This window comes from Muntiacus reevesi, chromosome 18 (genome assembly GCF_963930625.1).
Source record: "Muntiacus reevesi chromosome 18, mMunRee1.1, whole genome shotgun sequence".
In the NCBI taxonomy this organism is placed as follows: Eukaryota; Metazoa; Chordata; class Mammalia; order Artiodactyla; family Cervidae; genus Muntiacus; species Muntiacus reevesi.
The window spans coordinates 32,837,833-32,865,315 of NC_089266.1; the positions used below are offsets into that span (position 1 = coordinate 32,837,833).

Sequence of the window (27,483 nt, forward strand, 5' to 3'; positions counted from 1 at the left end):
AGTGACAGACATCCACCCGGGAGTGGACGAGTTTTCTGTTAACCTGCTTCTTAGTAAGTATTCCTTGTATTTTCACTGAGCCAGGAACCCCAGGCTTAGGACCGGTGTCCCCACTCTGCCCTAGCCTTTTGTTGCCGTCCACAGTGTCCTTCTGAGTCCAACAGAACCCTCTCCACTGGCTCCCTGGCATCCTTGTGTGAGGGTGCTCCTTGTGGGGATGAGCACGGGGCTTCATAAACCTACCCCCGCCTCCTCACTTGCCCTCTTCTGGCACACAACTCTGCACCCCCCTGCCTTTGCATGGTTGGACCTCTCTCTGGGGTCCCTTCCCCCTCCGGCCTGTCTGGGGAATGATAATCCCCCTCCAGACCCAGTCCAAGTGTGGCCTTTGACCTCTCCCCAGGCGAGCAGGTCATTCTTCCCTGGCTTCCAAAGGGCTTCCTGCTGTGGTGGCCCTGACCACACTAGGTTGCAGTCACTCCCATCCTGCACTCTGAGCTCCTCCGGTGCAGGAAACCTGCATTGTCCTGAATCTCTGTGATGCCCAACTTGACACAGTGCTTGGCATCCGTGAGGTCTGGCTGGGTGACTATTGGATGACTAGCTGGGTAAACAGATGAACTAAAGATTTTGAAGAGAGAGTTTGCCAAATAACAATATTTTTTTTTTAAAAAGGTGATGAGTTAAGTGAAGTCAGTAGAGTAACTTTAGAAGAAGAGGAGGTCAGGACACAGACACAAAGAGGAAGGCCCAGGAAGGAGATAGCTGTCTGCAAGCCAAGGAGACAGGCCTTAGGAGAAACCAACCCTGCTGACACCTTGATCTTGAACTTCAACCCTCCGGAACAATAGATTTCTGCTGTTTGAGACCCTCGGCCTGCAGTTCTGGCCACCGTAGCTGACTCTTATGAGGGTCCTAAACCTGTATTTGGGTGGGAGACTTATTTATGTAATTCTGTGTGGGATTGACATATAACAAGGCTGAGCACCAAAGAATTGTTGCCTTTGAACTGTGGTGCTGGAGAAGACTCTTGAGAGTTTCTTGGACTGCAAGGAGGTCAAACCAGTCAATCCTAAAGGAAATCAACCCTGAATATTCATTGAAAGGACTGATGCTGAAACTGAAGCTCCAATACTTTGGCCACCTGATGTGAAGAGCTGACTCACTGGAAAAGACCGTGATGCTGGGGAATATTGAAGGCAGGAGGAGAAGGGGACGACAGAGGATGAGATGGTTGGATGGCATCACTGATTCAATGGATGTGAGTTTGAGCAAACTCCAGGAAGTGGTGAAGGACGGGGAAGCCTGATGTGCTGCAGTCCATGGGGTTGCAAAGAGTCAGATACAACTGAGCGACTGAACAAGAACATGTGAGGTCAACACTTTGGACGTGGCGATTGTTCTGATTTTCTCCTTCACACGTGTCCCCTTGTGAACACATGATATGTTTCAGATCCTACACTAGAGTATGAGCCCCTCGAGGACAGAGCTGTGCATCAGGTTTGTTCACTGCAGGGTCCCTAAAACCCAGAACACATGAGGGCTCGTGTAGAAGCTGGAATGTCTTTTGGATGAATTTTGTCTGAACCACTGGCCTGAAAGTCAAATACCTCACTCTGGGTCTAAATCCAGAGTTTTTAATTAAACTCGCTGGTTTTCTGTGTTCAGCTCTCTGCTTCAGGCTCATGCCGCAAGGTGGCTTCCTGCTCTGTACCCTCTGTGTCTCTAATCTCTACCCAGCCACCAAAGGTGATTAAAATGTATTACAGATCAGAGAAGAGTTCATTTATTAGTTCTTCTTTACTCTCAGTGGGCTGAGCCACAGATTATATTAAGCTGGGTCATATCAGTCAATGAGTTTGAGTGCTGCGACCTTCCCAAGGGTTAACTCAGTGAGACCAGGGATTTGCTTACAGGCCTGACACCGGTGACAGTGGCTGGTCCAGAGCTGGGGACCTACTCATATTTAGGAAATCAGCGATTCCATCAGTATAAAGGTGAAGTGAAGGTGTTAGTTTCTCAGTCGTATCCGACTCTTGCACGTGCCTCACGGACTGTAGCCCGCCAGGCTCCTCTGTCCATGGGATTTCCCAGGCAAGAATACTGCAGTGGGTTGCCATTCTCTTCTCCAGGTGATCTTCCTGACCCAGGGATTGAACCTAGGTCTCCTGCCTTGCAGGCAGATTCTTTACCATCTGAGCCACCAATATAAAGGGCAGACAGGTAAATGCTTGGCATTTCCTGGTGGGGTCAGCTGGGGTCTTTTCTGCAGGAAAGCCACCCCGTGCCTCAAAGCTCCCATTGTCCCTGATTACTGGCCTGTTTTCCTCTTCAGGCTACTGCTGGTGGCCCCTTGTCTGCAGTCCCTTAATGAAGGCACCCTTACCTCCTCAGAGTAAGAGGAGAGGTCTGCTTCTATACAGCACAGCTTGGTTGGTTTGATGTGTGGAGGGGGTCCCTGATTTGGAGAAACTCATGACTTGCCTGGGAATTTTTGACTCCTTTATCTTCTTCCTCTGCATCTGGTTTTCTCATTTTTCTTTTTATCCCTGACTGCCTTTAAAAAAGTGTGGTTAAACTCACATACCACATCACAGTTTACCATTTTAAAGTATACAGTTCAGTGGCATTTAATACATTTGCAGTGTTGTGCAGCCACTGCTGTCCTGTTCCAGAACATTCTCATAATCCCCTAAAGAAACCCTGTACCCATTAAGCAGTCATTTCTCATCCCCCTACACTCACCAGTCCCTGCCAATCACCCATCTATCTCTTTTCTGTCTATGGATTTGCCTATTCTAGGCATTTCATATCAATGGAATCAAACAACGTGTGATCTTGTGTCTCGTTTATTTCACTTATCATGATGTCTTTGTGGTTCATCCATGTTTCAGCATGTGTCAGTACTTCATTCCTTTTCGTGGCTGAATAATATTACATCGTAAGGATTCACCACATTTGCATATCATCAGCTGATGGTCGTGTGGGTTGTTTCCACATTTTGGCTGTCATGACTAGTACCATTCACTACTGCTGTCTCTGGTTCTACTTCCAAATGCTCTTTAATTTTATGTCCAGAATGCATAGGTTACCTCTGGTGGCAAAAGCTTTGTAAAATGAGAAGGCAGAGTCCTGGTGCTCTGTTCTTGCTCCATCTCTGAGATTTTGTCAAGCCTCAGTTTGCTCATTTCCAAAATGGGTATAGGATTCTCAGCCTTCCTTACTCAGCCAGAATGTTGTATGAGGCACACGTCGTAGAATGTGAGTTTAAGCTTTTTTCAAGCTGGGAAGTCAGATGTCAAATGAGAGTCACTGATGTTCCTCATTTTTTCCTGTGCTTTTTCTCACTTTCTGTTTTTCCCTCTGCTTCCTCTTTTTTCTTCTTTTTTTTTTTTTTCTTTTTTTGCTAATGGCTGCCCTTGGATTCCCTCTTCCTTTCTTCTCATTTCCTCTTTCTTTAGCTGGCTAGGGATGTAGGAGGTGGTCTTCTGTCCCGTGATGTGCTGGAGATGAACAAGATGATGGATGTAATATGGGCATCCTTGGAAAGGGAGGGTGGTGGGTGGCAGAAGCTGGCAATTAGCAGAACTGGCTGGGTGATGGGGTGAAGTCAGCCATGGCTGGACCCAGTGGTAGAACATGGGCTGAGACATCCCTGCCGTTCCCTTGGCCTTGGCTTTAGAGACTCCATTTACAGGCAGTTTTGAGGCCTTTTGCAGTTCAGAAAGTAGCCAGTTTGATGGATACTTAGGCAGATATTAGAATCCAAATGAGCAGACTCAAGGGACACTTGGAGCAAAGCTGCAGATGGAGGTTTTGCTTTTCATGGTGTTTTACTTTGCAAATACTACATCTTCTGCAGTCCTGCGTGTGTTGTTTTCCCAACTAAAGTTTAAGCTTCTTGGAGGCAAGAGTGATGGTCCTTTTTTATTTCTATCCCCTGCGCTTGCACATGGTGTCCTTCAGAGATTCTGGACATAAGTGATGTTGAATGTAGGTGATAAGAACTTTGTTTAGTCCTACAATGGTTGCAGGGGGTTTCTACACAGAAGTTTTTGTGTGTGTTTTCTCAACAGCCTGGCAAGGTGAATTCTGTTTCTCAGATCTACAAACTTAAGGCTCAGAGAGGTTATGGAACTTGCTCTGGATACACAGCCAGCTGGAGAGGCAGTTAGCTCCCTGCTTGCAGCAGCAGGGAGGTTTTACATCGGATAAGAACCATGTGGCAGCCCTTATTTGGGGAGATGGGAAATCAAATCCTTGTGCAGTTAGACCGCATTCATTTTGGAGATTTTTTTTTTTTTTTTTTTTTTTTTTATATCTTAGAATTTCCAAGTCCAGAAGAAGTTCTGGTGGAGTTGAAGGTGGCCTCCTCTATCACTCAGTCAGTACAGATTCCTCTTTTCTCAACAAACTTTAGAGACACCTCAAAGAAAGCTGATATCTTGCTACCTTGGTGTGTTCCTCATTTGCTACCATTGGGGCTGATTTAAGGAACTGTTGTCATTCCTGGTGACAGCCATGGAGCCAGTTCTCGATGACGTTGTCATTTGGAACAGGGTTCCGGGGTCACTGTCGGCATGCTGGGTTGGATGAAGTCGCTGAGAAGTCTGGCTCCAGTGGGGTCTTGCAGGAGGGATGAGTGTTTTGGAGTGAGAGAGCCCATGGGGAGAGCGTGCCTGGAGGAAATTGGGTCAAGATGTTCGGTTTTAACACCTCTGATTTTCTTCCAAATTGGAGAAGGAAAAGATTCTGACTTAAGGGATGAAGGGAGATTTAGGGTTTTCCATGAATAGAGCTCAGAGCTTCCATGAAGCCTAGGTTCTTCATGGCTTAGGCGAAGCTGCAAAGGGAAAAACCATACCTGGCATTTAGGAGAGCTGTGTGCTTGGCTGGGCAAATTGCTGCACTTAGAAACCACATGAACTGGTAGGGTTCATGCTCAGCCACAGAAAGTGCCACTGCCTTTGAATTGTTCAGGAACCTGTGTAAATGTATTGTTGGGGAGGTGGAATTTTTAAGCTTAGAGATCTTCCCCAAGGTGACAGAAGAACTGGGTATAATTAAAGGGCACTTCCTGCCCATTGGAATCCTTAGGCGTGTTAACACGATAAGTTCATTCAGTGAGTGAGAGCTGAACACCTACAGTGTTCAAGGTGCCATCCTTGTAGCTGGAAGTACAGTAGTAAACAAGGCAGCAGAGAGTCTGCATTCTAGTTGAAGGCAGCAGGCCATAAACAAAACTAAGCTGTGTAGTGACTAAGAAGATTTAAATGGGATGGGCAAGGATGGTCTTTTTAGGACAGGACATTTGAGCAAAAGGCTCTAGAAGAGGGAGTAAGACTTTGGATTTCTGGGAGAAGACTGTTCTAGCCAGAAGGCAGAGGGGGAACAGCCAGTGCAAAGGCCCTGTGGCCTGAGCATACTTTGAGTTCGGAGCAGCAAGGTCAGTGTGGCTGGGCCAGGTGAGGAGCTGGGTGTGGGGTAGAGAGTATTGAAGGGGGAGGACACTAGGGCAGGCGGACCTTGGAGACCCTCAGGAGGTCCTAATTTTTACTTTGAGTTGTTCAAAGTAAAAGGGGGTACTATTAAGCAGAGATTTGATGTGACCTGATTTATTTATTTTTCCCCCCATTTAATTTATTTATTTTTGACTGTGCTGGGTCTTCATTGCTACATGAGCTTTTCTCCAGTTGTGGCGAGTGGGACCGCTCTCTAGTTGTGGTGTTTGGACTTCTCACTGCCGTGGCTCCTCTTGTGGAGCGTGGGCTCGAGGGCATGCAAGCTTCGGTAATGGTGGAGCACAGGCTCACTAGCTGTGGCTCCCAGGCCCTAGAGCACAGGCTCTAGTTGTGCACAGGCTTAGTTGCTCCGAGGCACCTGGGATCTTCCCAGACCAAGGACTGAACCCATGTCTCCTGCATTGGCAGGCGGGTTCTTTACCACTCAGCCACCAGGGAAGACCTCTTTGTCTGTTTACAAGGGTCACTGCTGCTTTAAGAATGGGTGTGGGGGATGCAGATGGAATGGGGGGAGAGAGTGAAAGGAAGGAGATGAGTAAAGACATCATCGCAGCAACACAAGTGAGAGGTGATGACGGCTTTGACCAGGGTTGTGTAGTTGGATTTTGGCTGTAGTTTGAAGGCAAAACCAGTGGGATCTGGTGACAGATTGGATGTGTAAGGTTTGAAGAGAGCTCAAAGATGATGTCAAGGGTTTTTGCTTAAGTGATGGGATGGAAGGAGCTGGTACTAAATGAGAAGGTGAGGACTGGAAGACGTGGATGGTGGGAGGATATCAAGAGTTTGGGCGAGTCAAGTTTCAGATTCCTATGTATAGTCGAGTCATAATAGTGAGTAGGCGTTTGGAAAGAGGATGCTTGAATTCAGGGGAGAAGTTGGCTGCTGTTGTGACTTTGAAGTCTTTCTGGTGTAGATGGTCTTCAGGCTGCTGTTCTGAATGAGGTCGCTTGGGGAGTTCCGTGGATAGAGAAACAGGCCAGGGGTGGGGCCCAGAGACACCCTGAAGGGGGTGAGGAGGAAACCAACCTCAAAGGAGGAGGTTCAGCCATGGGGAAGATGGGAGGGAAACCAGAAGACCAGAGCAGCCTCACTGAGCTCGGAAACTGCATGCAGCTCGGGGTCCTTGAGACTTGGGGCTCTCAACTAGGCAGCATTAAGTACAGTGCATGTGTGCACCTGCTCAGTCGTGTTTGACCCTTTGCGACCTTGTGGACTGTAGCCTGTCTGGCTCCTCTGTCCATGAGATTTCCCAGGCAAGAATATTGGAGCTGGTCGCCATTTCCTTCTCTAGGGCATCTTTTTGACGTAGGGATCAAACCCGCATCCTCCTGCATTGGTAGGCAGATTCTTTGCCTCTGAGCCACTTGGGAAGCCCATTAAGTACACCAGGCACACCCCAAACAGTGTTTGAGATGAGGTTTGCAGGTTATAGGATGATTAGAATTTTCTTCTGATTTTCGCATCCTTTTGGGTCAAACACAGATGTCTTAGCATGGCTTTAGTCATGTTTGCATTCCTGTAACCCCCACCCTCACTGCTAGGCCTCACTGGCAGCCTCATCCACAAATAGTTTGGGGAAGGAGCTTTTAATTATTAAGTTTTAATCACACAAATCACGTATGAATTAAACTTTACATCCACAATGGGTGGGCTTCCCAGGTGGCGCAATGGTAAAGAATCCACCTGCCAATGCAGGAGATGTGGGTTTGATCCCTGGGTCAGGAAGATCCCCTGGAGGGGGAAATGGCAACCCACTCCAGTGTTCTTGAGTGGAAAATTCCGTGTGCAGAGGAGTCTGGCGGGCTACAGTCCATGGGGTTGCAAAGAGTCCCGACGCAACTGAGCATGCACACATACTCCACAATGGGTGGAAGGGAATTATATTTGGGATGGCAAGGATGTTCCAGGTCTTATTTGTGATTTGTGACCCTCCAAAGGCTATTTTTTGAGGAAAGTATTTTCAAGTAAGCTGAGAACATCAGTACGCCTAACCCTAAACACCTCAGCATACTGAGGTGGTTAGTAACACTAACCACAGTACAGTGTTGGGAGTTATTTTATTCTTTTGAGGTTAAATTTGCATACTGTCAAGTGCGTATATTTTAAGAATCATTTGTTGAGTTTTGACAACTGCCTACACCCGTTCAGCCCCAGACCCTATCAAGTTCCAGAACATGACTGTCACCCACAGGCCCCTTCCTCTCTTGGCCCTCACCCATACCGACCAGAAGCAACCTTGGCTCTGTGATTTTTTTTTCCTACTCTAGAATCTCACTGTGGTTTTAATTTGCATCTTCCTGATGACTAATGATGCTGCTCACCTTTTAAGATACTTACAGGCCATTAGGGTTCCCTCTCCTGTTAACATGTCTAAGGATGACTTTTAATTTGAGGGTGGGGGGCCCATGAGGGAAGGAGTACAGTTGATTGGCGAGGGTACCAAGAATATATTCCTGTAACAGTATGATTCCAAAGTGTCTGCCATTAATCGAAAGTCGACTCTCACACGCTATGAGACTTTCCAACAAGGAAATGCTGATATGTTAAGAAATCATCCAAAAATCGGGTGGAGGAGTGAAAATTTGAAGCATGTCGCTCGAAGCCTTATCTTCTAATCATTTCCAGTTACAGAACTTTGCTTCCAATGAGTGTCAGCCTAGCAGAAGGACTCAAAGTCATTAGCAGTTTCATAAAGAGATTTGACCAGCAGCTGCTAGAGGAAGTGTGGCTTTGAGTTCCCCATGCTGGTGTCAAGACTGGTCCTTGTATTGTCAGGCGAGGGTGCTGGTGCAGGCGAGGGTGCTGGTGCAGGCGTGGAGGTTCTCAAGGCAGTTGACAGAAAGGGATTAAAAAAAAAATTTCCCTGATCAACTGCAAGTTTGGCTTATCTTGCATTTCAGGGCTTCGGGTCTCATCCCATCCTGTGGGCAAGGATTCTGGTTTTGCTGCAGGCTTCTAAGTGGTGGGTACTGGGTAGGCCAAACAGTCCATTAGGGTTTTTCCATACATCTGATGGAAAAACCTGAATGAACTTTTTGGCCCACCACTTATTTCCTCCTCCTCCTTGGGCCCCATCTGTCTGATCACGCAGCTGGACATATGTGGCCTTGTGACAAAGAGTGGGCTGGATGGGGGGCGGGGAAGTGAGGTCACCCACATCCTCACTTAGTTGTGTGTCTTAGCTGTCATTTTGTAAAAGGAGCTATTGGTTGGGAGGTGGGGGAGGGGAAGGTGGTCACCAGAATATTCTTCCAAGGAACCTGTCCTCAGTGACAGCCGTGTCTGAATTGCACCACTGAAAGGTGTATCCATCAGAGTGAGGAGGGCAAAGAAACCTCTAATTGTGAAGGCAGTGAGGAGTTTAAAGAAGGGACTTTTCTCAGAGATGTAGGTGGATTAGGGGGTGGTGAAACAGGCCCTGGGTGGCAAGGGGAAGGAGTGGTGACAGGAAGCTGGAGAGAGGTCTGCAGCTGGAGGGGCGAACTGATGGAAAGATGCTGCAGCCAACCACAGCCCGCGGACAGGGAGCAGGTGGAAATGCCCGGATCTCGTTCTCCTCCTGAACCCTCACCTCCCACCTGTCTACCCCACTGGCTGACCCCCCCTTGTTAACCAGTGGACAAGGGAGTCCTTAACTGCAGTTCACACAGTCCGGCCTCCCCGTGTGCAGAGCAGGGAGGAGAAGGGGCAGGTGCAGATGCCAACATGCAGGTGGAGAGTCACCAGCCCAGAGGTGTTTTCCAGACCTTTGTCTCATGTTAAAATGGCACTTACTTGCTTTTGGAGAAGGACATTTAAAACCTTCTTGGAGAATTCGGAAGAGAGCCTGGAAACTGATGTAAGATAAAATGCAAATATGGAGTATGTGGATCTTGAACATAGAGATCTTCCTCAGCTTGCTTTTAAGTCAGGAAACATGGCAGAGGGGTCCTGTGGGTTGTGTTGTCGAGGGGCTGGATGGAGCAGAGGCACCTTGGAGGGATTGGGGGTCTAGGAGGTGGGGGGAGCTAGAAGGACCTCGCTGGGCTGGAGGTACCTGGCAAGTCCACTCTTGTTGTTCAGTTGCTAAGTCACGTCTGACTCCTTGCCACCCCATGGACTGTAGCCTGCCAACTTCCTCTGTCCATGGGGTTCTTCAGGAAAGAATATTGGAGTGGGTTGCCATTTTCTCCTCCAGGAGATCTTCCCGACCCAGGGATCGAAACTGAGTCTCTTGCATTAGCAGGTAGGTTCTTAACCACTGAGTCACCTAGGAAGCCTGGGAAGTCTACTTACTAGGGAAATATGATTACATATCAAAAAGAGATGGAGAGGGACGTCCCCGGCAGTCCAGGGGTAGGACTTGTTACTTTCACTGCTGAGGGTGCATGTTCAATCCCTGGTCAAAGAACTAAGATCCCACAAGTTGCACAGTATGGCCGAAACAAAACAAAAGAGACGGTGAGAGAGGAAGGCTGTGGCAGAGCCTATGTTGTACTGAACAAGAAGGCAAACTCAACTCAGAGTGGAGAAGCAGTCAGCCAGGTCAAAGGTCAAGAACTCAGTCTCTAGACTGGCTTGTGGAACATGAAATACAAGGGCCAGGAGGGGGGAGGCTGTGAAGTGAGCTGAGCTTAAGTCAGTTCCTGGTGGGAGAGGTTATTCCATGGAATCTCAACTTCAGGTGATGCTTAGCCATGGCTGTGGAGGATAATGGTCCAGAGTGCTGGGTTCTGCTGCCACGTAATAGCTGTGGGACCACAGGCAGGTTATTTTTGTATCTCAGATATCTCATCTGGAAATGAGACCATTTTAATACCCGTCTCATAGGGTTGTATTAAAGTTCTAGTGAGTCAGTAGACATGAACCTTAAAATTATGCCCAGCATGGAGTAATTAGGCTTCCCTGGTAGTTCATTTGGTAAAGAATCCGCCTGCAATGCAGGAGACCTCTGTTTGATGCCTGGGTGAGGAAGATCCTCTAGAGAAGGAAGTGGCAACCGAGTGCAATATTCTTGCCTGGAAAATGCCATGGACAGAGGAGCCTGGCAGGCTACAGTCCATGGGGTTGCCGGGAGTCAGACATGACTTAGCAGCTAAACCACCACCACCACCACCACGGAGTAATTAGGCAATTAGTGTTATCTGTTAACATGATTGTCACTTGAAAAAATATTGCTCCAGCCTCAGGAATTAAACCAGCATCCCCTGGAGGTAGGGCTTAAGCATTATGCTATTTTTAAAGCTCCCTGGTGAGTCGCTGGAAGCCATAAGCCATTGCTTTGTGGTTTAACCTTCAGGTTTTCTGAAGGCTGCCTCTGAACTGGAAAGGACCAGGTGGAACAGTTTTGGGGGCAGGGAGAAAGGGAAAAGAGGTCCCACCAGGGAGGAGAAAGTGGAAAGAAGCTGAGATCCAAACTGATCTTTGAGATTAATTGGAATCCTTGAGATCACAGCAGAAAGTGAGCCAGAGAAACTGGCTTGAGTTAGCATCTATTTGGAGGCTGCCTTTTTGTCACAGAGGTGGCCGTTTGAAGTGCAGCAGTCATTTACACTTCAGTATGAGCAGGTACTAGGATTCTCTGGTTTTGAATAGGGTGCAGTTGGGGTACTTTAGGAGGGCACAGGTATCAGAAGGAAGAGTGTTGGGGAAAGGGAGGTGGAGGAAGAGGAGAACTTTTCACGTCAATGTTTTCTCATCTTGGAGAGTCAGTGGTTCGTAGGATTTAGGACTTGAGGTTCCATGAAGCTTTGTGGAGATGAGTTTTAGGGATGTTTATGTGTGTATGTGGAGAAGGCAATGGCACCCCACTCCAGTACTCTTGCCTGGAAAAATCCCATGGGCGGAGGAGCCTGGTAGGCTGCAGTCCATGGGGTCGCTAGGAGTCAGACATGACTGAGAGACTTCACTTTCACTTTTCATTATCATGCACTGGAGAAGGAAATGGCAACCCACTCCAGTGTTCTTGCCTGGAGAGTCCCAGGGACGGGGGAGCCTGGTGGGCTGCCGTCTATGGGGTCACAGAGTCGGACACGACTGAAGCGACTTAGCAGCAGCAGCAGCATATGTGTATGGCTTAGGTAAGGGTTGATGGTGGCGCCCCTTTTTTGAAAAACTTCTACAGGGTAGGTTTCCCAGAACGCAGTGCAATGCAGTGAACATCTTTTTTCAACTGTAATGAAGATATTGTCCAGGTGGCTTGGAGCATCACAGATCGGTGGCATCTTGGGAAGTATGCAAGAAGCACCTGACATACACCTCCCTGAACTGGCACTGTTAAAGCACATATGTTAAGAGAGAGAGGTCCTTGAAGGCAAGGACTATCTCTCTTTCTTCTGTGATTTTTATTTATTTTTTTAACTTGAAAATTATTAATTTATTTACTTTGGCCACAGTTTGGGATCTTAGTTCCTGGATGAGGGATCAAACCTGCACCCCCTGCAGCGGAAGTGCAGAGTCTTAACCACTGGACAGCCAGGGAAGCCCCTCTTCTGTGATTTTTAATATGGTCTCTTGTACCTGGGTACTGAGAGTTGAGGAATTTATACTTGAGTTTACATCTTGACTGTGTGACCTTGACTGAGTCACTTGGTCTAAGTGGACCTGATTTTGTCAGGTGTAAAATTAAGCTATCAATAATGAGAGCTGTAAGGGTTTTGAGATCAGTGTATGTGAAACCACCTCTGCACTGCCAAGTGAAATCACAGAAACTCAGGGTATTGTTATTCATCCTCATGTATCCCACCAGGAAGTCTTAGCCAGTGCTGAGCACATAATTGTTTCCTGATAAAATGTCTTTGGGCAGCTGATTGCTTTCCAAAGTGTGTTGCTATAGATTTGGTTTTAACCCACCTATTATGATGTTCTATGTCTCATCTTTTGAAGGGACTCACCCCTCTTCTCTTTATCCCCAACCCTGTAGTCCTGGTGGGGCTTATCCAACAAGGTAAGTTGCTAAGCTGGGAGGAAGTTACCAGTTGCCTCCTAAATTGGGGAGGTGCCACCTGCAGAGGACAGCCAATCAGAGGGGAGAAATGGCGCCCTGTTGACATTGTGTGAGCCCTGGAGCCAGTCGTCCCTGAACTCCACCAAGTAACAGGTGTTTATAAACCCCTCCCTCTACCTCCTCCCCATCCCTTTTGGCTTAAACTTGTGGGTTACTGAAAGCCTTGGCTCTCTTTCCCTTCCATCCTGGAAGGCAGCAATGGTCTCTTTTGTCCTGTTAGCAAAAGGGAAAGAGGATGTCACAGGTAAAAAGTCAAAACTGGAAGATCTTATTTAACATATACATGCAGTATTAGTGGCTATGCTGCCACTGAATGATGTAGAAGAATATTTGATCAGGAAAAGTCTCACCAAAGAACAATGAACATGTGTTAGTTTTGCAGTTAGAAAACAGTCTTTGAAAGAAGCTTTACATTAGGAAGAGGGCTTACCCGTCAGGTCTGAGGAACCTTAGAGCCAGCCCTCACTGACAGCCCTCTTTCTTTCATTTTCTTTTTTATTAAGCTCTCATAGAGCACTAGCTACATGCCAACTGTTGTTCTAACTCCTCTAATCCTCCCAGTGACTTCATGAAGTAGTTTCTACCACTGTCCCCATTTTACAGTAAGGAAACTGAGGCCCAGGAGTGAAATGGCTCATCTATAGTCACCACAATGGCTGGATTCAAGCCCAACAGCCACTCCCTGCAAGTCATGCTCCAAACGACCCCAGGATGCTGCCTTTCACAGGCACATATTAGCCACTGTCTGAAAGGAAAGAAGTTATTTTTTAAACACAGAGAGGGATAGACATGCATAGAGAGAAGACAATGTGAAGAGATAGAGATGAGTAAAATAATTCTTTTTTTTTTTTTTTCTGTTGCATTTTGCATGTGTGCTAAATAGCTTCAGTTGTGTCTGACTCTTTGCCATCCTATGGACTGTAGGCCGCCAGGCTCCTCTGTCTGTGAGATTCTTCAAGCAAGAATACTGGAGTGGGTTGTCATTTCCTTCTCCAGGGGATCTTCCTGACCCAGGGGTTGACCTTTAATCCACTTTAAATTTACCCATTCTTTGTTTTAGCTACTATATTTTTTTCGGTTTTCACATTTCAGGTGTCCTCTTTTTCTGATATATTGTCTCTGTTTACAGTTTCTGATTACCTCCTGAGATTTTTATGCTTGTCTTTAACTCCTTGAGCATAACGTGCCTAATAATTTCACGAAATATATCTTCTAATTGCAAAAAAAGAGAAAAAGCCCACTACCACCTGAACTGTGTTCAGTCATTCATTTTATTTTTCCTTAAGGATATAAACCAGTTAAGGGAAAGAAAGAAAGAAAACAGAGAAAGGAAGGAAAAGTCAGATGCAGGAGGGGGAGGGGGAAGGGGTGGGAGGGAGAAAGGGAAAGAAAAAGTTAAACCATACCCAGAAACACGTGGGGTTGAAGGTAAGATGATGTCAGCTGTCCATGTCACCCCTGATTTTCTCTTGGGCGGTAGTGAAGTGAGTAACCCCTGTTAGGGCTTCCCTGTTCCTCTTAATGAGTTGACAAATCACTATTCCTAGCTCTTTGTTTTTATAGTACATTTTTAAAATTAAGATATAACTCACATACAATACAATTCACCCTTTTCAAGTATGCACTTCAGTGTATATTCACTATTTAACCCTAGGACATTTCTGTCACCCCAAAAAGAAACCCTCTACCCATTAACAGTTACCACCTTCTTCTTCCCTCCGTCATTCCTGACCACTGTTAATCTGCTATCTATCTCTATGGATTTGCCTGTGTTAGGCATTTCATATACATGGAATCACACACCACATGCCTTTCTGTGTTCGGCTTTTTCTTAGCATGATGTCTTCAAGGCTCATCAGTGTTGTAGCATGTGTCAGCAGTTCATTCCTTTTTATGGCTGAATAGTATTCCACTGTGAATAGAGACCATTTTATGTATCCATCCTTCAGCTGATGGACATTTGGGTTGTTTTTGACTTTTGGCTACTTTGAATAATGCTGATGCACACAGCTTGTGTGCACATTTTGTGTGGACAGTTTTCATCTTCTCTTGGGTGTATACTCAGGAGTGGAATTGTGGGGTCACATGGTAAGTCTGGGCTTAACTTTTTGAGGAACTGCCAACCTATTCCCAGCTCTTTAACCTCTAGTCCTTAAATGTCATTTATGGAAGGTTGTAAAAATATAACATGCTGCTTCAGTCTTTGGCTGCAGTATCTTAAGTTCTCTGAGATGGGATGTGGCTTGCCCTTAAAAATGGCCCCTCTTCTGTTGAAGCTGACGTGCCAAGTGCCAACCTTCTGCAGCAGGAGATTGGTTTGTGGTTCCTCCAGGCCACCAACGGTGATTCATGACCAGCAGAAAAGAGTCACCAGAAGAATGGTGTAGAGAAAGACCTAGGTTAACCTGAACCAACAGAGCCACTCCCCATCGCACAAAAGTGACTCCCCCAAAAACCAATATGCAACTAAGACATTTTTTAAAAAATTCCCTAAAACAGGTGATCCTGACTCTTTCCTGAGCCTCTCAGTCAACAATGCCTGCTGTTGGCAATAATTAAGGTTTGCATGAGCTTGAAGGTCTATTGTGTTCTCACATGTAATTCATTGTGGGACAGTGAACTTGGGTGAGCGGTGACCCCTCCTATCCTCCTGATTTTCCAGCTGAGGACTTGGGAGGTGTGTCATTTGTGATTTGCTCCAGGTTAGGAAGTGGATATTGGTCAAGCACAGACTGAGCATTCAGAGTCTTTGATGCAGAGTTCTGTGCTCATTTATTTCCAACTCTTGGCAGCGCTCACACTCGTTTTAAAATCTAGATAAAGGTACTCTGGTTTTCTTTTTGAAATCATCGAGTTAGAGAGTTGGAGCTTGGTTTGGGCACGCTTTGATAAAATTGTGGTTGGATCTTTGGCACGAGGGAGGAGGTGGCTATGTGTACCCCCGACCCCATCCTGTGTGTACAAAGGCAGTTTACCCAGTATATTTTTACGAGTATGTTTTCTGTGTTTATGTGTGAGGTTTCTTTACCGTGCTTGGCTGGTCTTAGAGTCTCACTTTGAGCTCTAAGAGGAAATAGAAGGATGTTCCTGTTATTTTAATAGCTTCTAAATTCCAAACTGCTAGATAGGTTCAGCTAGGATCAAACGTCGTTTACAGAAACTTTCAGGATGTTTCCTTTTGTCTGAGTGTTTTAAAAATCTACCTAATTGATGTTGTCTGGAAATTTTTGCAAGTTTTAGAGACACAGCTATATATTTATACTTCACTGTGATTAAACACAGGGACACATACATTCCTCTCCCCCCAACCCCCCCCCTAAAAAAAAAACCCCAAACTTCACTGCTTGGCTTTGCCTGAAATCATGAAAACAACTATTCATGAGCCAACACCCGGACACATAGAGGACCTTGTGCAAGTAGGATGAACAAAATACTTTCAAATGTTAAGTGAATTGGGAAGGTATGAATAAGAATGTTGCCATTAACAAAAAATGTAAACTGGGTGACTAAGCATTTGAAGAGGGTTTTGGATTTCTTCTTAGCTTGTTGAAATTTTTGACTTAATAGGTAAATCTCAATTTAGCGTGCCCAAAGGAGCACAGATTCTGAAATAGTAGGTCCTAGAGGAAGGAGTTTTTACCGTCTCGCTGCAGGAAAGGAGTGCCCTATTTTAAGCCATCAATCCCTGACAATGATGTAGCCTGTTACATTCTGAGGTGGTCAGTTTCCAGCTGCAGTGCATCAGTGACGAACAGGGGTCTCAGAGCCCCCCTGGGAGGGCCTGGGAGTCTGCATTTCCTAGTGATGCTGGTCTGTGGCCCACACTTTGAGTAGCAGGGCCCTAGAGAACTCGCCTTCTGTCTTTTGAGAGGATTTTGCTTTGTAAGGAAAGATGTGAAGGTTCGTCACAGCGTGGGAGACTCAGCCAGGATCTGGTCCTGGGGCATCTTTTCTTGGGTTGACCTGGGAGGTGGGCTGGGCTGGGGAGAACATTCCATTTCTTATCCATTCTTTCTGTTTGATACTGGTTTTGGTCACAAAACCTGTTGATTCAAAGGATGTGTGACTCATGCCCTGGATCCTTCCCACGAAGCTCCTGCCTTTGGATCAGCAGGAGCAAGTTTCATCATTGAAGTGGTTGCTGTTAGCCCCACGGAGACAAAATAATGTATCTCTCCAGCTCACTGAGCCCCTGGGCTTTGCTCTAGGATTGTGCCGAGCTGGGAGATAGCCCTCGTTTCTGGGGGTCTCAGGGGGCGTTGCTGTCACGCCATCTCTCCCTGAGCGCCGGTCACTCAGTGACTCCCCGGCTGCTTGGCCTGACCCGGTCATTCTGTCTCCCCAGATGCAGGTGTGATGGTGTCCCCAGCAGAGACAGAGGACCCATGGGTGCCCCTTTGCCCCACACTAGGACCAGGCCACCAATTAGGCTGCCGCACCTGTAGGAACCTGGAACCTGATCCTGGGGACCCGGCTCTGCTTAACCTCAATGCTGCATATATGACAGACTGCCAAGGCCGGGCTGGGGCTTCAGCATCTAGTTTTAGGACCTGACGGCTTCTCCCCAGGCTCCGCTACCTCCTCCCTTAACTACATTTCCTAATGATGGGATTGGGGGCCCTCTGGTCTTAGGTGCCACCTGCACTTGCCTGGGCATCTTTTCTTTGGACCGACCTGAGCATGACTCTCTCCAGAGGAACCTGGGGGTTCTGTCCTTTCTGCACCCCCTTCCCAGCACTTCTCTGAAACACAGTTTGTTTTCTTGCTTTTGCGTGTACACTGGAGCGTTCTTTTCCAAAAATTTCATTTACTTATTTTTGGCTGTGCTGGGTCTTTATTGGGCTTCCCTTGTGGCTCAGCTGGTAAAGAATCTGCCAGCAATGCGGGAGACCAGGGTTCAATCCCTGGGTTGGGAAGATCCCCTGGAGAAGGGAAAGGCTCCCTACTCCAGTATTCTGACCTGGAGAATTCCATTTGACCCTGCACATGGGCTTTTCTCTAGTTGTGGCCAGCAGGGACTACTCTTCATTGCTGTGGCTGCTCTTGTTGCAGAGCACAGGCTCTAGGCTCACGGGCTTCAGTAGTCGTGGTGCACAGGCTTAGTTAGCTGCCCCAGGGATCCAACCTGTGTCCCTTGCATTGGCAGGTGGATTCTTAACTACTGGACCACCAGGGAAGCCCCACTTGAGCATAGTGCCTTCACCAGTACCTGTCGCCATGCTGCTGGCAGATGGCTCTGGACACCAGGATGTTTGCAGACTCAAGCTGAGTGATGCTGTCCACCAGGGATGGGATGTGTTTTTTACTATGGTCTCCCCCCTCTGCCTGGGACAGCCAGTCTTTCTTGCGCCATCTCGGTGGAATGGCCCAGCCATGGTTGAGAATTCCTTTTCGAGACCTCACTCTGCATCTACAGAAAACACTCCTCGTCTTTGGTACCAAGTGGCTTCTGTCATGTGCTTTCCCCTAGCCTCCCCCCATGCTTGTCTCTGATTAGGGATCTGATATCCAGAGTATTCTGGTCAAGAGATGGGCAGGGGCTATTGATCCCAAAAGTTGTATCTGATATATAGTTTTCTTCTAGTTGAAAGTCTGTATGTTTTCTTAGAAACTCGATATCTGTAGATACCGATTTACATAGTCATTTCCCAGACCCTTTCTTATCTGATATTAGGGGTCCTGCAGAGATTGGCCACCTTGAGGCTGATTTCACAGCTTTGCATGGGATTCACTCTGGTCTGATAGATTCAGAACCACCAAGGGCATCCTGAGGTCTGGCATGCCGTGTGCACTCATTCTCTTTCACCTGGGGATGGTTCAGTCCCTGGGCCCAGCACTGCCCATAAGCGGCAGAGGTCCATCTGTCTTCTGTGCACATTTGGTGAGCACTTTGGCATCCATGGTCAGGACACACTCCTGGCTTTATTTTAGGGGCAATGAGGAGTAAATGGGCCCAGCAGCAGATTCCTCAGCTGGACACAGGGCCCCAAATGGAACCAGTCACCAGCCTCACCCCCCTCAGCTGTTGGGAGTCTTGTGATCACATCTCGGTGGGCTGCTGGTTGACCATTCTCGGTCTTCTTCCTCCAAGCTGTCGGAGTGTGGAATTTACCACCTGGCTTGGGCCCTGACTGTTCCTAGCCCTGGCTAGGGTCCGAGTTGGGCTAGGGCTGGGCCCTGAGCCCTCTCCAATGGGCTCCTTTTCCCCCCACGCTCACCAACTCGAGCTGTAACGCACACCTGACCCAGGAGTCCTAGAAGCTGAAGGAGGGCCTGGAGGGGGGTGGTGGACCAACTGCTGATGAAGGAGAATGGTGTAGGGGGTGGAGAGTTGTGGTCTGGCTGCTGTTTCGTGTCTGTGACGTGTCAGTGCATCACCTACAAGATGTGTGAACTGTAAGGTGACTGTCACTTCTCTTTTACCCTCCGACCTCACAAGATTTTTCCTATGGTCCACCCTGACCAGAACATGCAGGAGAATGGGTTCTGAGAGCTGAAGGTCAGCCTAGCCAAGGTGACCCGTTAGAAATCCATGGCACCACCAGCAGGCTGGCTGAGCTGATGGGCAGAAGGCACATTTGGGAGTCAGAATGATCTGAAGTTAGGTAAATGATTTGATCTGTGCCTCTTCCTTGAAGGGGGAATAATAGTACTAGTACCATTCTTTGTGGACTTCCCTGGTGGCTCGGTGGTGAAGAATCCCCCTACAATGAAGGAGACTCAGGTTCGATCCCCAGGTCAGGAAGATCCCCTGGAGAAAGAAATGGCAACCCACTCCAGTATTCTTGCCTGAAAAGTCCCATGGACAGAGGAGCCTGGTGGACTATGGTCCATGGGGTCACAAGGAGTCAGACACGACTGAGTGACTAAGCAACCACCTGACATTCTTTGTAGAGTGTTACTAATTGTAAGGATTATATCAATCAAGGGTGTCAGCGGTCTCACTTTGTTCCTGGATGCAGAGGGAGAAGTCTTGAGACCTTTTCACAGTTCTGGACACTATCCATGGACATAATATCCCCACATAATTAAGTTTCAATTGGTCCCCTCCATAAATGGCGTCTTCATATCAGGCTTGTGTATTCCTTGTGTTAAGTTCATTCCTAGGAAGCTGCTATTTATTTCTTCTTGTTATTGTGAATGAAATTTAATTATATTTTTAAATTGGTTATTGATGATATATGGCTCCAGAAGGCTGTTAATAAATAATCATGTTCTATCTTTAATGGGAATTCCTCTGGGGTGTCCTCCTAACTCTCTAATCCTGGTCATTGGCTTTTAGATAGCATGTATTATATTTTCTATTTAGCATTTTAATATCTTTTTAATGTGTGTTTTTCTCTGTCCTCATGGAGAGTATATGATCAGGCTGCTCCTAACACCAAGAAGAGGTATTTTTGGAGCCACAAATAGATGTGGAATTTTATCAAACGATGCCTTATCAGCATCTCTCAAGATACTCATAGATTTTAAAAGCCTTTTTGAAATTTTAATACCATTGATGATATTAATAGATTTTCTAGCAGGACAGTGTTGACATCAGAGGCAATGGAAAGAGTATAGGACAGAGTGTCTGAAAAGCCAGATAGTTTGGTTCTCGGTCACAAATTTGACCTTGGACCAGCCTGTATGCTTCCCTTTTTTTCCCCTTTAACGATAGCTCGCATCCGTGTTTCCTTGTCTGTCATGTGGACATAGTTCTGCTTTCCCTCCCTTTCTTGTTAGTGAGTTGGAAGGATCACAATGAATCAGTAGTTCTTTCCTCTACATTTGTTTAAATGCTTTCTCATCTGAACAGTGACAAAAGTGCAAAATGAGGGGCGTTACCATGTTCCTTATTGGACCATCGTCAACGAGGAATCCATATGTTCATTCAGTTATTCCTCCAACAAATATTTATGGAGCAACTGCAACGTGTCAAGAATTGTTCCAGACACTGGGAATACAGCCGTCAATGGAGCAGACCAGTTCACTTCGCAGTGGAGCTGACATCCTGATAAACACACACTTTCACACATATGTCAGCTAAGTGATACATAATATGAAGGTCTGTAAAGCAGGGGAAAGGGGTGGAGAATGAGGCGGATGTGGGGAGGTTTACTTTAAGTGAAGTGGTCAGCAGAGGCCTTTCCGAGGTGACATTTGAGCAGAGAAAGAAATCAAGACAGAGAACGAGCCACGTGGAGATCTGGGGAAGGATAGCTATGCCCTGAGTTGGGTGAGCTGGCGGGAGGAGGGATTTGAGTCCTAGCAGGTCAAGAAAGGTAGATGATGCGGTACCTTGTGGACCTATCATAGGTGCTCTTTCTGTGTTTTTTATTTTCAGTATGAAGGGAAGTCCTTGGGGATGAGCGGGTGCGTTGTGAACTGTGAGTGACATGGTAGGCCTTTGCATCCTAGAGGGTCTCTCTGGCTGCCCGATGGATTGAAGCCGGTTGTGAGTTGAGGTGGGGAGACCCGAGGGGATGGTGATCCAGCCTGGGATGACACACGGAGGTGGTGATGAGTGTTGGATTTGGGGTCCATGTCCAAGAAGGCGCTGACGGGGTTTGCTGATGAATTGCGAGCCTCATCTTAGAGACAGCTCCTTGGCTTTTCCTGCGAGAAGGCAATGTATCAAGCTCCTCTTTCCTGAGATGGGAACTCTGGCCCACATTTCCCACAGCATCATTGTGCTGAGTTGGGAGAAACCCCGAGGACCCCCAGCAACTCTCCAAACCTCTGACTGGACCGAGAAATGAAGATAAATCACCAAGGGGTTTGGACGTCCCGGGAAGAAATCCCCTTCCAAGGCCAAGCTTAGAAACACAGTTTGATCAGATCCACGGAGGAAGCCCCCCGCCTCCTGAAGGTCATGGGAGGTTCGTTTGAAAAGGAAGATGAGCAAGTTAGCACCCTGCCCCAAGTTACAGTTGGCAGTAGTCACAAGATACTCTGCCACGGGTGACATCGTGGTTAGCAAAAGACCGCACTTGGGAGGCATCTGCTTTAATTCGGGGCGTCTAGTCTTTCTGCAGACAGCCCTTTGTGCTGCGCTGGCTGCACTCACCACATGCTCCTCTGGGGCCAAGTTGCTAATTTATGTCTTTGCCCTTTCAACTCTCCCTCCAACTCTGAACCAGAAAAAGTCTCATCTCTCCTCAAATGTTACGGCTTCAAGTCTTCCCCCGTGGTTTTCTGCTGGTGTTCCTTCCTTTGATCTTCTGCTGGAAACTTATTTCCTTCCCAGAGCTGAGACATGCAGCTCTGAGCAGTGCAGACGCCCTCCCCCACCTTGGCTGGTGGGCACCCAGTTCTGAGCCTGTATTATGTGTGCTAGTGGGGCACGGAGCTCAGAAGGTGGTACCAGAACTGTGGACGGACAGGAAAGAAAAAGGCATCATGCCTGCACTGTTGGGCTCATTCCCTCCACGTGGAGATGGGAGAGCACAAGTTAAAAATAATCTTAAAAGGCAAAGTTGGAAATATAAACAAACGTAAACCGACAGGGTGTGATGGAATGTTGGTAGCTGCCCCCCGCTCAAACTTTTATTAGTTTAGGAGAAGTCTGGCCAGCTCAGTTCCTTGCCTTCATTGTGGAGATCCAATCTGAGTGATGAGCAAGGAGGGGCAGAGTTAGAGCAATCTGGAAATCTAGTTTCAAGAAGAAAAGAGGAAGGACTGATCTTGAAGATGTGTGTATGAGCATCTCTTGGTCTGTCTTTCAGATAAGAATGTCTGCTGGGGAGAAAGATCCAAGCCATGGGGACACGGGAGGAATTTAAAGTTTTCTGAAGCAGGAGGAAGATGTGTTCTTTGGCTGATGCCTGCAAGTCAGATTGAAAGAGAAGAGGTAAAAAAAAAAAAAAAAAGAGAAGAGGTGATGAAGGTTTTAAGTTTTGCTCTGTGCTGTGAATGGACCCCCTTTCCTCCTTTTAAGAAGACTCCATGTAAAGATCAAGTTGCTTTTATAACAGTTTTTGGTTGCCTGAGTGATGTTTCTCTGAATGTGATACCATGGGGAGGCTGAGTCATGGCTGTGTAGACAAGGAATTCGATGATGTGAGGCAATTATCTGTGTGTGCATGCGAGCATGTACGCAGATGCACATATGCAGAGTGGGTGGGGTTGAAGATTGGGAATCCAGAATTGCTGGATTCGATGGTAACGGTGCTTAACCTTGTGAGGAACTGCCTGAGGATTTTCCAAAGCTGGGGCACAGTTTACATTCCTGTGTATGAGGGTCTTCCCATCCCTGCCAACACTTGTTATCTATTTGATTACAGCTGTTCTAGTGGGTGGAAGTGGCACCTTGTGGTTTTGATTTGCATTTCCCTGAATGCTAATGATGTTGAAGATCTTTTCAAGTGCTTATAGGCTATTCATGTATCTTTTCTGGAGAAAGGTCTTGTCAAAGCCTTTGCCCCTTATATTGAGTTAAATAACAAATATCTTTTTATTATTGAATTGTGAGTGTTCATATACTCCAGATTGAAGTCCTGTATCAGATACATGATTTACAGAAACTTTCTCCCACTCTGTGAATTGTCTTTTCACTTTCTTGAAACATAAAAAATTTAAAATTTTGATGACATTTCCCCCCTTCCATTGTCTCTTGTGCCTTTATTGTTTAAGAAGCTGATGTCTAATACGACGTCATGAAGATTTACACTGTATTTTCTTCTATGAGTTTTATAGCTATAGCTCTTACCATTTGAAACTTAGATCTATTTTGAGTTAATTTTTGTAAATGATGAGATAAAAATGTCAGTTTCCTTCTTTTGCATGGGGTCCGGACATGAGTAAGCAACTAACACACACACTCTTGTCCCAGCACTGTTGATTGGAAAGACTGTCCTTTCTCTGTCTCATGGGCTTGGCACTTTTGTCATCAAGACATCTTTTAACTATGTTAAGTATTTAAGTCATTGGGCAAGGAAACATCTCATGTATGACGGTTGCCCAGAGTGAGAAATCAAATCAGTCAAGGATCATTTATGTTAAAAGATGGCCTTTGTTGGAATTTTAAACAAGATTTTGATGAACACTTTCACCACGAGTGAAAATAGGCGGCAGATGATGCCGTTGATTAAATATAAGTCACGAAACACAGAGTTTTATATTTTGGCCCGCTTAAGGGGGATTAGGGGAGACACTTGGCCTCGGTTCACTCTGGAATTCAATCATCAAACTGGACTGAAAATCAGAGCTGAGTGCATCAAGTGTGGGTTCGTGAGCACAAGGAGCCCCATGTCATATGTCACCCCAAGCCCCTTTCTCAGGCTCCTTAGCTAAGAGGTAAATGCAGTGACAGAGGGCAGCAGTCGTCTGGGGGACTCTGCACAAGTTGTTTCTTGGCCTTGATTTAGGAAAGGGATTAGGGAATGATTTCCTCTCAAAGCCTCCACCGCAGAATGGAATCCTGGACCGCCGAGGCCTCTGCCTCCCACGTGTGGGCTGAGTGGTGGAGCCGCCCCGGAACCATGGGTGTGGGCCAGGGGGAGGCATGCATGGCCTCGTGGGGGTACCCGGGACCCCGGCCAGGCCAGGGCCATGTGCTGGGCTCCCAGGCCTGGCCTGGCTCCCTGGAAATTGGACCCGAATCCCCCTCCGGCTCGGCTGTTTCTGGCAGTCCACCCAAGCTGAACGCCCCAGAGCCGAGGGTTAGCTAAGCCCCAGATGTTTAGAACCCTGACTCAGTGTTTGTGTGTGCTCCATCGAGAGCTTATGTGGCCCTGGAGGTGGTCCTGGAATTGCTCAGATCTTTGTGTGGTTCTCGGGTTTCATCCCCGTTTCCAGGGAGAGGCTCGGGGTTCCAGCATTTGCTCAGGGCTCTTTGTCCTGGTCTGCTCAGCCTGTGGGAACTTGCCCAGACTCAGGGGCTTTGGGGAAGGGTGGTGGTGGGGGGCGGTTCAGGTCTTGGAGGGGAATCTGGTCAGAGCTCTGGGCTTAGAGGGCTTCTCTGCCCAGGTCCAATGTTTCCTGAGGTCAGCTTAGTGTCTTTAAAGTCAAAGTTTTCAAGTAAGCGGTGTGTCCTCCAGCCCTGAGTCTGTCCCTCTGTGCGCGTGCTAAGTCACTTCAGTCGTGTCCAACTCTGCGACACCTTGGACTGTACCTGCCAGGCTCTTCTGTCCATGGGATTCTCCAGGTAGGAGTATTGGAGTGGGTTGCTGTGCCCTCCTCCAGGAGATCTTCCCAATCCAGGGATCGAACTCATGTCTCTTAAGTCTCCTGCATCAGCTGGTGGGTTCTTTACCACTAGTGTCACCTGGGAAGCCCATCCCTCTGTGAGCCAACAGTTGAAATGCTTCTGGGAAGCTGGATGGAGCTATTGATGATGAAAGTTCTGGAACAAAAAAAAGTGAGCCTTTCATGCAGTAGTACCTCAAGCCCGGGTTTCCTCCCAACCACAGAGCCAGTAGCAGGAGCCCACCTCCACCCCCGCCCCCCTCCCCCCCCCCTGCTGCTAGCTCCCAGCAGCCCCCAACTGCAGACTTTGCAAAAAGTCTGTGTGGTACCCTCAGAGAAACCAAGAGTACCCCTGATGTAAACTGGAGCTGGGTCTAGAAAGGGGCTTATGGAGGGGAAGGGGGGTGTCTAGTGCTGCCTTCTTTCCAAGGCTCCACGAGTCCCTGCTTCTTAGCTAACCCTAGCATTCAGAACAGAGAGTCACCCAGTCACAGAATGTTGCGTCATCTCGAATAAGGATGATGGATTCAGATGCCAGGCACCAGGTGGATCATTGGGCTCCGAGGAACAACGTGCCACTGGCAACAGGCAGCCTCGGCCAATTGTGGGGAACTTTTGCCCAGCTGGAAATTTGAAATCACCCCATTCTGTAATGTTGGTAATTGATTGAGACTGAAGATAACAGCTAGCTAACACAGTGTGCTGGCCAGGACTTACCAACTTCTGTCTGTGGGCAATCTCTTCCTGCAGAGGACTTTGGGTTCTAGGCACAGGGTGACTCACCCGAGGTTGCCAAGCCGGTCCGCAGTGTGCACTGGCTTGGATCTAGATGTCCCCTGGGCTCTGGTGCTGTGTCCAGCCAACCGTATGAAACCCAATGTGGTTACAGAAGGAGCATCCAGCTTAGGGAAAGTGCCAGGCTGGGGTCTGAACCCAGAAGTGGGGCTCTGGCTGTTCTGCTCTCACTGGGAAGGGGGTCAGGGTCTGTTAGTTCCAGACCATGTTCTCTCCCCACACCCACCCCGGGATTGGTCCTGACCCTCAAAATAGGGCTGCTGTTCGATCAGCAAGCAGCTTCCCCAAATTCTGTGGGCTTTTCAGGAATGAGAGGCAATCTTGTGGGTGTGTGCACGCATCCACATTCTTTTCCTCTCCTCCCTCACACCCATTTATTGTATCTGGGTTTTCTTTTTTGGCCGCATCTTGCAGCACATGGGCCCTTACTTCCTCGACTAGGAATCAAACCTGTGCCCCCTCCCTTGGAATGGAAACTCGACATCTTAGCCACTGTACCACCAGGCATGTCCTGTTTCTGGGTTTTCTCCCTGAACTCCAAGGAGTTCCCCAGGAGGCAGAGACCCAGAGAGTTGAAAAAAGAAGGAGATACGGGCGCATCTTATTTTATTGCACTTTGGAGATACTGCATTTTTTAAAAAAAACAAAGGTTTGTGGACACCCTGCTTTGTCAGATGATGGTTAGCATTAGCAATGAAGCATCTTTAAATTAACGTATGTATTTTTTTCATATATAATACTATTGCACACTTAATAGACTATAGTAGAGTGTAAACATCTTTTACGTACACTGGAAAACAAACAAAAATTTCTCATGATGCACTTTGTTGTGTTGACCTGGGACTGAACCCACTGTATCTTCAAGGTCTGCCTGTACTTTTCTCTGCCTGGGAAGTGGCTCCCCATTGGTAGGAAAGACCTGTTTAACCCATGCCCTCCCTGAGTCACTAGGTCGGGTCATTGCTGGCAAGTTGGTGTCGGGGAACCTGAGCAGTGCTGCCAGGCCCAGCGTCTGCTGTAGGTCCCCTGCAGCTGAGGGGGCTGCTCTGAAGGGTGCAGTGGTAAAGAGTCCACCTACCAATGCAGGAGACCTGGGTTTGATCCCTGGGTTGGGAATATCTCCTGGAGAAGGAAATAGCAACCCACTCCAGTACTCTTGCCTGGAGAAGTCCATGGACAGCAGAGTCTGGTGGGCTTCAGTCCATGGGGTCACAGTCAGATACAACTAATCATGCAGAGTAAGTACTGAGAGGAGAGCAGGTGTCACGTGAGTCCAGGCCACAGACTAGCAGCGTCCTCAGTGGGCAGAGTCTAGGAGCTCACTGCTTCCACCTGGTCCAGGCCCCTCTGACTCCCTGATGGGAATTGAGGTGAAGCGTCAGGAGTGGGAGAAGGGGGGGAAGTATGACGGGAAGTTTTAATAAATAAAGCAGGGGGCGTGCATGCTTAGTAGCTTCAGTCATGTCTGATTCTTTGCAACCCTTTGGACTAGAGCCTGCCAGGCTCCTCTTTCATGGGATTTTTCAGGCAAGAATACTGGAGTGGGTAGTCATTTCCTCCTCCGGGGGAGGGTCTTCCTGACCCAGGGATTGAACCTGAGTTCCTTGTGTCTCCTGCATTGCAGGCAGATTCTTTACCCACTGAGTGATCAACTGAGTGGCCTAGCTGAGTGTTCTCTGGCTGTTTCCTAGTCCTTTAAGGCTGACCCAGAAGAAGGCCAAGCAGGAGTTTGTCTATGTTATCCACTGGCTCTCATCCTCAGTGGACCCCTCACCCCAGCTTTGTTCCCAGCATCACCCTGACCCCACCCCCATCACCCTGTCACCATTCACCCCCTTTTCCATCCTCCTGGGAAAGAAAGAACAGTCTTCTTTGTTTTCTCCCTTTCAATCATGCGATATATGCAGTTTTGCAAGTTGCTTTTTTTCTTTAAACTTAATACATGTTAAATGTCTTTCTGTGTGAGTAGATGCATCTGTTGTTGCTCAGTCATCAAGTGATGCCCGACTCTTT

The 27,483-nt window shown here is 47.5% G+C and overlaps 1 protein-coding gene across 3 annotated transcripts in view; it reads left to right on the forward strand.

Annotated features, from left to right (window-relative positions):
* Positions 1-27,483, forward strand: part of GAS7 (growth arrest specific 7) — a 201,330-nt gene that overhangs the window by 16,669 nt on the left and 157,178 nt on the right. The window contains exon 1 of one of the 3 annotated variants that reach the window (XM_065909441.1): positions 22,219-22,339. The exons of the other annotated variants lie outside the window; for them this stretch is intronic. Coding sequence (XP_065765513.1) covers positions 22,310-22,339 — 30 coding nt within the window. The 5' untranslated portion in view covers positions 22,219-22,309. Of the gene's footprint in view, positions 1-22,218; positions 22,340-27,483 lie in introns of those variants that run through there. 3 annotated transcript variants of the gene reach the window in all.